A 15,340-nucleotide genomic window follows, 5' to 3' on the forward strand; every position below is an offset into this window, starting at 1 on the left:
AATCTAATGATCACTACTATCTTTCAGTACTATAACTGCCCTAGGGACAAGGATCCTAGTTATCTCTCCGTAGCCACTGACAGCGTGCCACGCCGGGGAGCAGAGTGGGGTTGCAGATCATCGTCAACTATCAACTCGGGCACTTCTCGGTTTACTTCTATCAACATCCAACACCTATTATCTTCTGCTATATCATATTCACACTACAAGCTACAGGATCAACAAAAATGTCCACAGACCAGCAACCCACCTCCTCCACACCCCCCGCAAACACGCACACTGTCCCCGACATAAACTCCCAACCGCAGCCCCAACCCGACTCCAGCACCAGCCAAGACCACCAGCAAAAAGAAGAAGCCCTAGCCGCATTCACCGCAACGCTCCACTCAGTGGGCACAACCCTGGAACTACCGCTCCGCTCCCGCGCCGCGCTAATCGAATCCAACGCCGCCGCACTAGAGCGCCAGGAAGCCGAGCTGGCGGGGCATACGGCGCAGCTGGCGAAGCAGAATGAGCAGTGGGCGGGACTGGCGGAGGATGCGCGCAAAGGGTTGAAGGAGATTGGCGATGTGCAGAATTGGGCGGAGCTTATTGAGCGGGATTTGTTGGTGTTGGAGGAGATGGTTGATGTTGTGGAGAGGAGGCAGGACGAGGAGGACGAGGAGGACGAGGAGATGGAGATGGAGATGGAGACGGGGAGTGAGCATGGACATGGGGATGGGGAGAGGAGGGTGAATGGGATTAATACTATGGTAGCACATGAAGAAGATCCAAAGAAGAGGAAGGATGAACGGAAAAGAGGGTGGTGGGCATGGTGGTGATTGATATATGTATGTCTAGTCCAGGGTCTATCATGTCTGTAGGTACTGCTTCCACACATCCAAGTCATTACTCGCACCCTCGTCCCATGCCTCCCACTGCCCTAGACTCATCAGATGACGCATCGTCGGCCGACCATGCGGACAGTTCCACGGCTTATCGATCGTGCCCATATTGCGCACGACGCGCTCCATCTGCCGACTCGTCAGGGTCTTGCCAACCATGATACTCGAGCGACAGGCGCGCATGGCGAACATCTTGCGCACTTTACTCGGCCGGGGCACGGAGTGCGTCGAAGCAGAAGACAGACCCGCCCATTCAGAAAGCAAAACGATCAGTTCCTCTAGATCACGCGCCCCGAAGACCACTTCCTTGCTGAGCGGCAGGGAGACGAGCTGGCATCGTCGACCGATGGGCTCGTCGCCGCTCTCGTCGACGGTGACCATGAACCCGTTTTTCTCAAGTGCCTCGCGGTTCGCGAGCACGATTTCTTCTTCGACGGCTGTCAAATCTAACCGCTGCGGTCGGACGAGTCGTTGGTTCTGCACGACGGTTTCGGCTTGGAGGCGCTCGAAATTAAATTTCTCGTCCGAGGCGTGTTGGTCGATGATGAAGAGCTCATCGTGGTCAGTGCCGGGACGCACAGCTAGGATGAATCCCAAGTTGAATTGGCCGATGATCCGCATCTGCGCAAAATCGGCTTTGGTCACCGTCAGCGACAGCCGGTCTTCTGCGGATTTGTCCTCGCGCGAGACTTCAGGCTCGTCCGGTTTGGATACCGGGGTATGTCGCTGCAGACCCGTCCGCAGTTTGGTGATTTGATCCTGTACTCGAGAGACGGATCCGTCGATCGTACTGACCAGATTCACGGTAGCATCACGGTGCAAAGCTCCCTTGTTCATCTTGCTGGCTCGACTGGTACTGTGTTCCTGTGGTAGCACAGCGGTTTCTTCGGCTTCATGGATCAGCCGCTGAACTACAGCCTCTTCCTGTGCTTTTTTCGTCGCTTCGTCGAGATTTTCATATGCACCTGTGATCGACTCTTGATCCAGGGCGCCATCGTTGAGCTCTGCAGGATCAGGCGAGTCAGTATGCTGAGTGTCCTCGGGTGCATAGTCGCCATCTTCTGACGGCATTTCCTCGTCTTCTTCATTCTCTTCGATATCGCCTGGCTCCTCCTCCTCGGCGGATAATTCTTCGCCTTCATCATCATCCTCTTCATCATCCTCTTCCTCTTCCTGCCCTTGTGTTCCCGGGGCCGCAAAGGCTTTCATGCTCTGTCCAAATGAACTCGGCCGCGACGGCGTGAATATCCGTCGTTTCCGCGGCTTCGGCTCTCTGTTGGCGGATGTGTTGGTAGAAATTGCAGTATCTGATGTTCGTTTTCGCAAGTTCCCGCTCCCAATCATAGATTTCACAGTATGGGTGCCCCCGATGGTGATGGTGGCCATTTCAGCCGGGCGTCGTAGAGGACGCATCCGATCAAAAGCGGATTGGACTGCGTTGGGGGTTTCGTCGGTTTCATCCTGCTGTAGGGCTGGACGATGTACTACCTCCGTTGGCTGGGAAGATGCTTCTTGAGAGATGTCGGCAGTGTCGTCAACTATCTGAGAACCACTGTCGTCCTCAGTCTCAGCTGGCGGAGAGTCCGGCTCTCGCTGCTGCCTTGTGACGGACGCTCGTTCTACTGGTCTGATAGACGCGGCCGGAGACGACGAGGGTGGTGCGCGCTCTTTGCTAGTGTTGGTATCTTGCGAGCTCATGAAGCGTTGGATCTCGCTTCCAGCTTCTTGCCGGCCAGACTCGCTCTCTTTGTCAATCAATCCATTTTCATCTTCGTCATGGCCTGGCTTTTCGCGTGTTTTCGAAGCACTCGCAGTGATTTGCCGGGCACTCACAAACCCAGGTAGAGATGCTAGCGCTTGCTGTTTAGCAGGGGTTTGCTTGGAACCAACCACCTGTGACTGCGGAACAGTCTGATCAGCAGCTTCAAACAGCTGTGCCAGTGACGTTTTGAGCGACTCGATCATAGCCCCCGCTTCATGAAGGAGAATAGTACGTTTATCAGGCGAGACATTCACATCGTAGGCATTCGTGTCCATCTGAAAATCCGCAAAGATGAACGGCGACTGCGACACATTGAACGATTTGTACACTTCGTTAAATGCTTTGGCAATCTGAGGAAGCCCGCAAGGACGCGAGTTGACAAAAAACATCTGCCGGTCTGGCGTCTGGCGTCCTTCACCAAAGACCGGACGTGAGATGTGACCTCGGACGAGAATTTGGTTAACCCGATCACTACCAGTTCGTCTCGTTGCTCCCGTGGACTCAAACTCCAGCTCCAAATCAAGCGGAATAAGCGCCGACAAGGTCTTTGCGCCGTAGACATTGGCGATATTCTCCCTGGTCGTTGGGTTGCCGTTCGTGGTAAAGACGACCACGTTCCGCGTCTTGCCCACGGTATTGCGCACACTAAAACGCACTCCAGCGCTGATACAGGCGTAGGCATGTAGCAGATTCAACACCTTCCCGTATTCCCGCTTGATATTCTTCTCCAGTTCCCGTCGACGGACAGGAAGCCGCTTGAAGATGCCTTCCACCGACGCGGTGGTACCTTTCTGTCCTGCCACAATCTGGGTCTTTTGGAGCTTCCCAGATGATTCAAAGTCGAGTCGGTTCGCGCGAGGAACTTGGTCGGCTTGTGCTGTGACGATGTGGAAGTCGGCGAGCGCGCAGAGCGAGGAGATCGCCTCGCCACGGAAGCCGAAGGTTTGGAGGGACGTGAGATCGGTGAACGAGGATAGCTTGGATGTGTAATGTTTCAAAGCTGAATTTCTTACGATTAGCAAATATGGACGCGCGCCTCATGGGAGAAAGACGCACCGACGCTCTCGTAGCTGTCTGGCGGAATCCCGCCGCCATTATCCTGCACTTCGATCAGGTCTAGCCCGTTATTTTTGAATCGAACCTCTGGAGACCGTGTCAATCAGATAGACTTTTCAGAAGCAGAGAACATAAACACACCGATGGAAGTTGCGCCGGCATCGAGACTGTTCTCGACTAGCTCTTTCGCGACGGAGCACAGGTCGACGATGACCTGGCCCGACTGGATTTGGTGGACCTACGCGCGGGTTAGGCTGATCTGTCAACATTAAGCAGTGGGAGACATACCGAACGGGCCTCGATGGCCTGGATCGCGGCCATTTTCATCCCATGATGTCTTGCAAAGGGAGGGAGAAATTGGGTGCGCGTCGCAGTTTACGCGCGGGGGATTTGCTAAGCAGGGAGTTAGTGACTAGTTAACTACCTCATGTATAGATAGAGATGGACGACCCAGACTCAAATACAAGCAATAATGGATGCTTTTCAATACTATCGCCACTACAATCTTAGGTATACCAGATAACAAAAACGAATGACTCGGGTGCTATCGCTCAACGCCAATTCAAAAACCCCCAATTCCAACGCTGAAAAGAGCCACCATCCTACACAGCAAATCGATCCGGCAGGAGAACCGGCGCCACCAGTGTCCAGAGATAGATCGCGTAGCACACCCAGGCACTGATGATCTTCACCCAGCTGGCCCAGTAGGTCCGGCCCACGGGAGCAAAGTTCTGCGAGCTCTCGAGGTCGAGGTTCTGGGTCAACAACGTGCCCACCCAGGTCGTAGCGAGGAAGAAAATGATGTGGAAGAGCGAGTAGTTGTACTGCGTCGATCCGCGCTCGTCGTCCTTGCTGCTATTCTCGTACTCATCCTCGTCGTCACTGTCGTCCAAGGCACTCGCTGGCAGACTTCCACTCTCCACAGCGGCGCGGAGCGCCTCAGCACGCATCTCGCGGCGGGGATTGGGCTGCTGGGTCACCAAGCCGTGCTCGTTGTCCTCGGTGCCCAACTCGACGTAGCCGTGGCCGCCCTTGGAGCCCAATGCAATTCCCTGAGTGGCGGCACGGGTGGTCGTGTACGCAATGGTGGCCATTGTCACGATTGCGCCCAGGATAATCGTAGCGGTTCTCGTGCCGCGGGAGCGAATCAGTGGGTTGCAGAAGTTGTCATCCGGCTCCATGGAGACCGCAGACATAGTGAGATAGGTGCAGTAAGCGGTAACCATGGCCGCTTGCGCCAGGCCCGCTCGGGAATTCGATTCTTGAACAGCAGGCTGAACCGATATCATTGAGATGACCAGGAAGACGATCAGATTGATCTGGGACAAGTTAGTCGGGTTCTTTCAACAAGGGTAGACAAATGCATACCGTAATAGCAGCCTGGTTCATCCGGCAGTCTCCTTTCGCAAAGAAGATGTACATCAGAATCGTCATAACGATCGACGCGAGGTACATGCCCAGAGTCGAACCAATCAGCAGGCCGCGCCACAGACGCGAGTCGCTGTCCTCAATCTTCTGCAGACACAGCTCTGCCCAAGAATGCGCCAGGTCGACCAGGAGAATCAGACCCAGGAGAAGGAAAAGCATGGCGCAAAAGAAGGCGATGTAACTGCCGTAGACCATGAAGAAGGCTTCGGGGATAAAGAACGACATCACCACAAATGCGATCCACAGGATAATCTTCGGTCCCCAAAAGCCATTCTGGAGGGCAGCACGGCTATCTTTGGATGTGTGGACGCCGAGCAGCAAAAGGGCGAGAATCAAGTGGAAGAGACCGAGACCGAAATTGATGCGATGGACCGCCACCCAGCCGTAACATTCTTTCCCGTCGCATTGGATCTCCATGTAGTCCAGCGTCAAGTGTTGCAGTTTTTTCAGGGCCCATGGCGTGAGCATGATCCAGGATATGATGGAGTTGAGCAGGAGGATGAAGGCATAGGCGATTCTCGTCGCGATACTGTTTCTCCCGGGTCAGTCGGGGTCTGCGCGCTAGGCAACCGGGAGAACCTACCTGTTGTTAAACTTGCCACAGGCACTGCAGACAGCACCACACGTTGCAGCTCCACAGCATGACGTTCCGATGGTTATGAGCTATTTCCCGAGAGACGAGGTTAGCCAGACAAGGTCAATAGACCGAGCGGGGGGTCGCAACTTACGGTGCCAACGCTCGGCACCGCTAGCAGCGGCAGGGACAAGAGGGCGCCCATGATGAAGGATGTGCAGAACCCGATGTAAAGCCGAGCTAATTCTAGCAGTGGTTGGGCAAGATGAGCCTCGATGGAATCCAGTTGTTGAAAACAGAAGAGGAGAGTGTCAATGGATGACTGCCTTCGTCATGTCACGAGACGGATTACATAATCACCTATTTTAGCCACATGACTCGAGTTGAGGTTGAAACGGGCGAGGAAATCGTCGTTATAGTGATTCTTTTGCTACTTAGGTATATAGGCAGTTCAATCTTTTCTTTCTCTCTGTTTCGGTCGGATCCCCTTTTCGCAGTCTATCGTACTCGTATCCATGCCTTTTTCGGAGTGCGGTGCCGCCTTGCCTTATCGCGCGGTCACATAACCAGCCTGGTTGATTGGCCTTGCCGTGTACTATCATAGCATTACTATCTATCGTAGTAGTTTTGGCATATGCATATAAATGGATCTGAACCAACCGGCGGCATCCACGCACTGGGCTGATAGTGTATGAGGTCACATGATCGCAGAAGGCGAAGTAACTAACGGGGGGCCCGATTACGACGATCGCTCGGTGTCTTCTCCGCTGTCGCTTGTCTGTCCTCTCTTTTCCCTCTCCTCGTGTTTCTTTTCAGCGCTTGGGTCCGATGTGCCCCTTCTGGTCAATCCTTTCATATTGACCCGCGAGGACCTGCTCCGCCCCGTCTCTCGCTAGGACGCTTAGCCGGTCCGCGCTCGCTGTACACCTGGCCCCCATTAGAGCGCAGCTCAACGAGAATCCGGGAAACATCGATCGCGACACAATGTCCGAGTCTACGACCAGAATAGCAAGGGTGGTCTCCGTGATTGCGGGGACAATGATCGCCCTGTCCTGCGGAACGAACGTGCGTGATATATCACCAGGCCTCCGATCTCTGATAACTGACAATACTCGACACAGTATGCATATTCGGCATGGGCCCCTCAATTCGCACACCGCATGAAGCTCTCGTCGACCGAGAGCAACCTCATCGTGAGTTATAATCGAGAATAACGGAGGCATTCTCTAACAACTTTTGCAGGGTGCGGCGGGGAACTTGGGCATGTATGCTATGGGAGTGCCCATGGGCCTATTGACGGATGCGCGCGGCCCTCGGACCTCAATCTTAGTCGGCTCCGTTTGCCTTGGGATTGGATATTACCCAATTCACCTCGGTATGTTGCTTTTGCTACCTGTCAATTGGGATGCGGGCGCTGATGTTAGTAGCATATAACGGTGGCCAAGGGTCGATGCCAGTTATCTTTTTGTGTTTCTTCGCTTTCCTCACAGGAACGGGTGGTTGTGGTGCTTTCTCCGCTGCAATCAAGACAGGTATGTTAGCCACGAAGTCCGGTGCATACTGGAATCTCTAACTCAGCCATTCTTTAGCGGCATCGAACTTTCCTGATCACCGTGGCACGGCAACTGCTTTCCCTTTGGCCGCGTTTGGTCTCAGTGCTTTCTTCTGGTCAACGGTGTCGACTCTTGCCTTTAAAGATGACACAGGAGCATTTCTCCTTTTACTAGCCCTCGGCACCTCGATTCTGTCCTTGGTGTCGACGCCCTTTATCCGAATTTTCGCCGTTGAGTCATACGTGTCTCTTCAGGGAAGAGACGAGCCGACTGAGTCGAGATCGTTGCAACCGACCAGTGCCCTCCAGCCTGTACCGGAGGAGGTCGACGACGACGAAGCTCAGGGTTCCCCAGCCGGTGGGCAGGACCGATTCAGTCATTCTCGGAGGCAATCAACGGTCTCCAATCCGGCGGCTCGTAGCTTCGCCAACTTGGAAATGGGCGAGTCGTCGTCTCTCATGTCCAAGGGAGATGTTGTGCGGCCGTCTTTCGATACCCTGGATGACGACTTCCTAGATGAGGTGGCCCTTGAGTCTCACCAAGTTGATATCCGAGGGTTGGCCATGCTGCGCAAAGTCGAGTTCTGGCAACTGTTTCTGACCATGGCTCTGCTGTCTGGAATCGGATTGATGACTATCAAGTATGTTGTCGGCGATTCTTAGTACCTGTGCAACTGCTAACGAGGTTTACAGTAACATTGGCAACAGCGCCAAGGCCCTGTGGATCGCCTTCGACCCCAATGCCTCGTCGCAGTTTATTCAAGCGCGACAGGTCATGCACGTGTCGATTCTGTCCTTTGGAAACTTCCTCGGACGTCTCTGCAGCGGTATGTTCAAGTCTCTTCAGTGTCTGTTACATCATACTAAATCCTTGCACTTAGGCATCGGCTCCGACATCCTCGTCAAAAAGCTCGGCATGTCCCGTTTCTGGTGTCTATTCATCTCCTCCTGCGTCTTCACCCTCACCCAACTAGCCGGCGCCTCGATCTCCAACCCGCACACGCTCGTGATTGTCTCCGCCTTCACCGGCGTAGCCTACGGGTTCTTGTTCGGCGTCTTCCCATCCTTGACTGCCTCCACCTTCGGTATCAGCGGCCTCTCCCAAAACTGGGGCGTCATGACCCTGGCCCCGGTCTTCAGCGGAAATATTTTCAACCTGCTTTACGGCAACATCTACGACCACCACTCCATCATCGGCGAAGATGGTGACCGCGAGTGCGACGATGGTCTGGCCTGCTACCGCACCGCCTACTTCATGACTTTCCTCTCGGGCATCTGCGGTATGGGTGTCTGTCTATGGAGCATTATGCGCGAGAAGCGCCTGCATGGCGCTACGTACCAGAAGCCCAATGACCGACTGGCATAAGGAGACACAGCGATGCACATCATGGCGATAAGAGAGCCGCATCTTTTCATTTTTCATCTGCTTCGTACCGGGTGTACATTTGGTAGACGGTTGTTGAGATGTATTTGATATATTCATTTCCTTCCCCGGGGCGTTGCCGACGCCACACTAACCCATCACGCATCGTTGTTCTTGATATAGATCATTTGATACTCCATGTCTTTTCCTGCTTTCGTCTGCTTTCGTGCGTGGTTGAATCACTTCTTGAGCATGTCTGGCTCTGAATTTCCAAATTGTATATAGGCAGTTCTGCATATAACGGGATCTTTCCTTCCTCCCCATCGCCTCATAGACTCCGGATATACATCGGACTGGCTCACTCCCTTGCTACGAAATGATACATACGCAAGAGTCGATTTGGTTATTGACTGGACTTGAAGACGCGCCTTGCCTTTTCATTTCCGTAGACTAACTAGCCTGAGTACTCTATAGCCCGTGAAAGAACCCCAAAAGCAAAAACCAGAGGAAGAAGGCAGAACGAGAACGGAATGTTCTCTTAAATCATACCAAGACAGACAGGCAACCGGCAGTCTCAGAAGAGGGAAAAGAAACCAGCGAAGAAAAAATAAAAACATAAACAAACATGTTAGAGGCATTGTGTTCATTTCCGGGGTGTTGTTTTAGCTGCCATCATTTCCTGCGCCGTTGTGCTTGGAACGAAAAAGCGAAAAAGAAGAAAATATGAGAGATATTGTATTAGGAAGAAAGAACCTTGGAAGGCATAACAGGAGAGAGTTCGTACACAACCACAGGGCGAGGAAAGCAAAATCAAAACAGAAGACAAACGAGACCATCCCGCGCGCACCATCGAAGAAAACACTTTACTAAGAAAAACCAGCCAAGGAGAGATCATCTCCTTTTTTTTTCCCTTCGTCTTTTTTTCTCTTTTGGTTCCAATGACCAAGGGCAAAAGTGAGTTGGGTGGGAAGGGTATCAAAAGGACCAGGCGAGGTTGGACAATTGCCGGAAAGCCAGCAGCCACAAGACATTTATGCGTTCGTGGGTGACTTGCCCGATGCTTCCTCGCCCGACTGCTCCACCATATCCGCCAGCCGGATCCTCTTTGAGGCGGGCTCGTCTGAGCCGTCGGTGCCCAGCTGGCGCTCGAGATCGCCGACGCGGCGTTTGAGATCTTCCTCGCGACGCTGAGACTCCTCCAGGGACCGGCGCAGGCGCACCTCGGAGTCCCGGACGATCATTTCTGAACGGCGCGCATTGGCATCACTCTGCTCGAGCTCCGCGACGCGACCGCGGAACAGGCCGTTGATGAGCTCCAGTTCACTGACGCGGGTCTTGAGGGATGTGTTGATCGCCAGAAGGCTTTCGTAGGTCTGAGGGGATTCTTGTTGGCGGTCCGCCGCGCCGGGGGAGGACTGGCGCAGCTGCAGGGAAGGGAGACTGCTGGAGGAGTGCAAGGCATTGTCGCCCAGGGTCACGCTGTCAAACATGTGCTGGGGCGCGATATTGGAATTGTGCTGGTGCATGGCCGCGAAGCCAGGAGTCTCCGTGCGAGACAGTGGCGAGTTCGACCGATCCGAATGACCGGGGGACATCTTACGCGACGCGCGATGGTAGGCATGCGAGCCCAGAGGCGGGGTCCCCGCGTCTGACCTCGAGGCTGCCAGACCGTTGGCATCGATCGGGCCAGTGGACTATAATGAATCGCGATAACGGGTCAGCAACGAGCCTTCCCGTCTATCTAGGGGAGGCAGGGGCCGGAGACGAGAAGAAAATTTTCAAATCGCGACACTCACCTTGCGCTTGGGGCCCTGTCCGGTTTTGACGCGGTTACGACTTTTAATCACATCGGTTTTCAGGCTTATCGGACGAGCGCGGCCGTGTAGCTTCAAAAAGAGCCCGCAGGCATTGCAGAGAACCGAGCCGAGTTCGTCCCTGCGCCACAGGGGAGTGGTGGAAGTGCCGCAGTTCTGACAGACGGGCTGTAATTGTGGACGCTTGTCATCAGCCAACGAGGTCGCCATGGTTGGGGAGAGATGGGGGTGGATAAGAAAGGGACGAGGATAGGAAGAAGAGGGTGATGATAAGATGAGAGATTTGCCCGTCGATAAGGATCTGCCCAAGGCCGGTGCACGGATCGGGCGGTGCCAAGACCGCTCGAGTAGATAAGCGGCGCTTATCTACTCGAGATCCCCGTCGCACCGAATTTATGATAGGGGATGCACTCACCGGACTGCCTGGTCCACCAGTGGTCGCCGCGGGGGATGAAGTTGCGTACGTCATGTTCGCCATGCTGGCATCGCTGGATGCGCTGTGGCGGGAGAATGGAATGGCCCTGGGTCAGCCATGATAAGACCGCACCGATAGGATTCCCACAACATACCGGAGGTTCGACTCGGGGGCTGAAGCGACCGACGCCAGAGCAGCTAATCCGGGAAGAGAGGTGCTCACACTGCTCGAGAGGTAGTTCTCGTGCTCGCGCCCGGAAGGGTGGAGCTTTCCAATGCGGCTCAGGTCCGATCGGGGTGTACCGTAGGACGAGGAGGACCCTTCCGCAGCCTTGGAACGCGTCGTCGACGAGGGATCGGGCGGGGAATGGTAGCGGGGAGAGTGTTTCTGCGGCGTCGAGGAACCAGGGAGAGCCGAGTCGATGGGCGACGCCCGATAGAGGAGAGAAGCCACAATGGAGGGAGCGCGAGGGGGCGATCACTCGAAATCCGGCCACAGGAGACCGAATTGGCGGTAGAGGGGGGAGGGAAGAAGAGGATCGGGGAGTCGAGGGAGGATGTTCAAGACGGGCGATGGAAAAGAATCGGATCGATAGCGTCGAGGGTCGGGGGAGAGGGCAATCGGCCAAGATAAGGAAGGAGAAAGATGCGAACCGAATGGTTCTTCCGCAATTGCCGTTCGCCGTAAATGAATGACTGGGGTTTAAGACGTGTTGGGGGATGGAAGCATGGAGGCAGAAAGAGACCGAGAGGGAGGGAAAGAGAGAGAAGAGAGAGCGAGAAATCTATCTTATCCCGATTGTTATTATCGTATTTATCACTTATCGGCCTACGCTCTGCGGCCCTAGCACCAAGATTTTTACTCCTGGGTCCTTCGTGCGACAATTAGAGTACACAGAAAGTACTCCGTACATCAATCAGACTCGCTCTATTATTGTGAAAATTGACTCTCCCGGCCTCTGCATTCTCTGCTCTCGTACCCCTGCCTGCGCACGGCATGTCAGGAATGACCAATTCCTTCTTTTTTTTTTTTTCTCTTCGTCGCCAATGGCCATTCTGGGCATGACAGTACCGACTGTGAGATTCATAGCCTGTCGAGGAAGGAACTAGCGCAGTCAAGCAGACCAACTATACCAAGACATCACGGTGTCCCTACTAGGCACACCCCCTTTATGCCGGCCAGCTGCACAGATTAGGGGTGGGTGGAACCCCCTGTGGCGGTGCGTCACCGTATTACCGCCGCCATCCACCCAAACTCCGCTTGACACGCCCAGCGGTGTCAGGTAACCATGTAATGACGGGATGGGACTGATTTATTATTCTCTTCTTCACATCTCTCCCGTCCGTCCTTGGAGACCACCTCTTCATCCACCCCCTACTATTCTCTCCTGTAATGGATCATTGACCCTTCTTGTCTCTCTTTCGATGCCACTATTTTTCTTTCTTATTTCACCTGCTGTTTGGCCTCCCTTCCTTCCATAGACTTCCTTTCCCTCCGTCACTATGCCGCGAAACCGTCCGGCCACCTCGGGCTACGCCCGCCTAGCCCAGGAGGAAGAACAGCGAGGCTTCCTACAGGATGACTCCGACGATGACGACCTCGGCGCCGTCGCCTCCACCGTGTCCGCCCCTCGCTATGAGCCCATCTCCTCCCGAGCCCAGATGCAGGCGTCCGGTCTCGCCACGCCTTCCGGACACCAACGCCGACATAGCGGATACCACCGGCAACGAGGGCGTCAAAATTCGGGCGTCGACATCAAAGCCATCAATGCCCGCCTAGAACGCTGGGCCGAGGAGATCGCCTCCAAGTTCAAGATCCACCGGGTCAAGGGGAAAACATACGAGGAAGAGAAGTTGGAAATCTACCACTCGGTATTCCAACCACCAGAGGGCGTGAGACCGTGGACTGCCGAGCAGCTCGAGTCCGACGAGTTCGAAGGCGAGCAGCGACGCGCTCGAGCCGAATTCGAGGAGATTATCGAGAGCGTGCGCCTCGCCATTGAGCTGGACGTGCATCCACGAATGATTTCACAGGGCAGCTCGGGGAGCTACTTTGCTCGGAACAGCGAAGGCAAAGTAGTCGGCGTGTTCAAGCCCAAGGACGAGGAGCCGTACGCCTCGCGAAACCCCAAATGGACCAAGTGGATTCATCGGAATCTGTTCCCCTGCTTCTTCGGTCGTGCGTGTCTCATCCCCAATCTTTCCTACGTGTCCGAAGCTGCCGCCTACGTTCTCGATGCTCGCCTCCGCACGAATCTCGTCCCCTATACCGATATTGTCCGGCTCTCCTCGAAATCGTTCTTCTATGATTTCTGGGACCGAAGAAAAGCTTGGAAGGGCAAAAAGACCCTGCCTCCCAAGGCAGGCAGCTTTCAGGTCTTCCTCAAGGGATACCGGGATGCCAACATCTTCCTGCGCGAGCACCCCTGGCCGGATCAGTCCAACCACGGGTTCCGCACTGAGGATGCGCCGAAACGCAAGAAGCGGCCATGGAACGAGGCGTGTCGCCCTTCCGGGGTGCAGTCCGACGACGAAGATGAAGAGGAGAATGGCTACGTCCCTACACCATCTTCGCGTGACGAAAGTGCCGAGCGACGGTTTCACTGGACCGAAAATTTGAAACAGTCATTCCGCGAGGAGCTGGAGAAACTGGTGATTTTGGACTACATCATGCGGAATACGGACCGTGGTCTGGATAACTGGATGATTAGGATCGATATGGGCGCGGAACAAGTGTCTATCGTGGCGGATCCTCCCAAGAACAACGAACCCCAGCCGAAACACGACGAGGATGAACTCTTGCCTCCTCCGCGGCCGGTCTCTGTGAATTCAAATGGCTCCGCGCAACCTTATAAACGACACGAGATGCTGGCTGTGAGCCGCGAGGGAACTCCCTTGAATTCACGCGATCAACAAGCTTCCCTCCAGATTGGTGCCATCGATAACAGTCTCTCGTGGCCATGGAAACACCCTGATGCTGTATGTTAAACAAACCCTCTCGGTGCAAGACTCAAATACTGACAATTTGACAGTGGCGCAGCTTTCCCTTCGGTTGGCTTTTCCTGCCCGTCTCCCTCATCGGACAACCTTTCTCCGAAAAGACTCGCAACCATTTCCTCCCACTCCTGACTTCGACTGCTTGGTGGAGCGGCACACAGATGGCTTTGCGGCAAGTGTTCGCTCAAGACGAAGATTTCAAGGAGAGCATGTTTGCCCGACAGATCGCCGTCATGAAGGGTCAGGCCTGGAACGTGGTGGAGACGCTGAAGCATTCGGACCATGGTCCCCTTGAATTGACTCGACGAACTCGAGTCTGCGTGTGGGATGACCTGGTGGATGTCCCCGTCGCCATCCCGATGCAGGCTACTCCCTCGGAATTGCAACGGCGCCAGGTCACAAATGCGGAGGAAGAGGAGGAGATGGACATCGGCGCGGCCATCTCTGCACGGCCAGCCTCGGAGCGTGATCTGTTGGGCATGTCGCCCCCGAATGAGCTTCCCAACCCGAATCGGTTTGAACTTTCGCGTGGTCGTTCTGATACTATCAGCGACCGCGACCGGACGTCGATCGGCAGCCCTGCGACGGCGGTCGAGTATGACTTTGGTGGCGACCGCCCAACCCTCCATGGCACCCACGGCCGTTCTCTGGACCACGGCTGGGCCACGCTGCCGCCGCGACCCAACCAAAAACAACGCCGCAGATACGGCTCTGTCTCCGTCCGGGGGCCCCAGGTTAACGCCTTCGGCAGCGATGACCTAGAAGGCGACCTGGGCTATGCCGCCGCCGAGGGCATGGAGGGCAACCAGCGCAAGGTCATCGTGGAGCGGCTGGAAGCCGTCAAGAGCAAAAACCCTGTGTTTACCTGGTGCTGATCTATTTGCATTCTTTATCGACTCTAATCTGTCTGTCTGACTTGCAGCGTTTTTTTCTTCTCCCTTTTCTGAGGCAGTTCCTTTTGTTGTTTTGTTCTTCTTGCACGAGTCCTCGTCGGACGCGCTCATCATGATTGGGGACCTTCCTGTTGTATATAGACCTTGTTCGGCCTTGGGTTGCGGCGCATTGATGGAGCGGACTGCCTCATGTAGCATATATGACGAGATTCCTTAATACTATGATACCTGCCCTATTCTTCTACCGTGTAACTCTTTGTAGGTAGAAAAGTAATAATTGCCCCGAGGTGTAGTTGCCCAACTCGGTGATAAGGCTTATCGGCGGGATCACCCGCTGGTCCAGTGAGGTCATGATCCTCTCGCTCTTCACTCTTCACTCTTCGTCGCAACCTTCTCCCCTCCCCCCCACCTCGAGGCGAGTTGACCACCCCCCATCGAGGACTCTTCACTCTTTCTTTCAAATGCCGCCAGACGCGCAGCCACTTTCGCGCCTGGTCCGCGCCTCTCATTTCCTCGCCCGTCACTCGCGCCGTCCGCCTCTCGCGTGAGCCGCAGAATCCTCCTTCGAGACGATCCTCGACGCCCTGCGGCGCCCTCGCTCAG

General features: G+C 54.9%; 6 protein-coding genes across 6 annotated transcripts; 3 read left to right on the forward strand and 3 right to left on the reverse strand.

Annotated features, from left to right (window-relative positions):
• Window positions 1-227: 227 nt before the first annotated feature.
• Window positions 228-821, forward strand: PFLUO_LOCUS2382 (uncharacterized protein; the record flags this gene model as incomplete). Its single annotated transcript, XM_073779516.1, has 1 exon — window positions 228-821. One exon carries the CDS (start codon window positions 228-230, stop codon window positions 819-821), a length of 594 nt encoding a protein of 197 aa, XP_073636463.1.
• A 30-nt stretch (window positions 822-851) lies between these two features.
• Window positions 852-4,029, reverse strand: PFLUO_LOCUS2383 (ATP-binding mismatch repair protein; the record flags this gene model as incomplete). Its single annotated transcript, XM_073779517.1, has 4 exons — window positions 852-3,646; window positions 3,703-3,789; window positions 3,844-3,940; window positions 3,991-4,029. 4 exons carry the CDS (start codon window positions 4,027-4,029, stop codon window positions 852-854), a joined length of 3,018 nt encoding a protein of 1,005 aa, XP_073636464.1.
• Window positions 4,030-4,304: 275 nt separating this feature from the next.
• PFLUO_LOCUS2384 (Membrane protein tms1) lies at window positions 4,305-5,909 on the reverse strand (the record flags this gene model as incomplete). The annotated part of the gene is made up of 4 exons (XM_073779518.1): window positions 4,305-5,021; window positions 5,071-5,659; window positions 5,714-5,793; window positions 5,859-5,909. 4 exons carry the CDS (start codon window positions 5,907-5,909, stop codon window positions 4,305-4,307), a joined length of 1,437 nt encoding a protein of 478 aa, XP_073636465.1.
• An 833-nt stretch (window positions 5,910-6,742) lies between these two features.
• On the forward strand, window positions 6,743-8,622 carry PFLUO_LOCUS2385 (uncharacterized protein; the record flags this gene model as incomplete). Its single annotated transcript, XM_073779519.1, has 7 exons — window positions 6,743-6,769; window positions 6,826-6,897; window positions 6,947-7,079; window positions 7,132-7,236; window positions 7,294-7,897; window positions 7,950-8,083; window positions 8,138-8,622. 7 exons carry the CDS (start codon window positions 6,743-6,745, stop codon window positions 8,620-8,622), a joined length of 1,560 nt encoding a protein of 519 aa, XP_073636466.1.
• A 1,028-nt stretch (window positions 8,623-9,650) lies between these two features.
• Window positions 9,651-10,643, reverse strand: PFLUO_LOCUS2386 (GATA zinc finger protein 3; the record flags this gene model as incomplete). The annotated part of the gene is made up of 2 exons (XM_073779520.1): window positions 9,651-10,313; window positions 10,416-10,643. The coding sequence occupies 2 exons, from the start codon at window positions 10,641-10,643 to the stop codon at window positions 9,651-9,653; spliced, it is 891 nt and encodes a 296-aa protein (XP_073636467.1).
• A 1,707-nt stretch (window positions 10,644-12,350) lies between these two features.
• On the forward strand, window positions 12,351-14,719 carry PFLUO_LOCUS2387 (Phosphatidylinositol 4-kinase LSB6; the record flags this gene model as incomplete). The annotated part of the gene is made up of 2 exons (XM_073779521.1): window positions 12,351-13,826; window positions 13,880-14,719. 2 exons carry the CDS (start codon window positions 12,351-12,353, stop codon window positions 14,717-14,719), a joined length of 2,316 nt encoding a protein of 771 aa, XP_073636468.1.
• Between the last annotated feature and the right edge of the window lie 621 nt (window positions 14,720-15,340).

Source organism: Penicillium psychrofluorescens (genome assembly GCF_964197705.1).
Source record: "Penicillium psychrofluorescens genome assembly, chromosome: 2".
NCBI lineage: Eukaryota > Fungi > Ascomycota > Eurotiomycetes > Eurotiales > Aspergillaceae > Penicillium > Penicillium psychrofluorescens.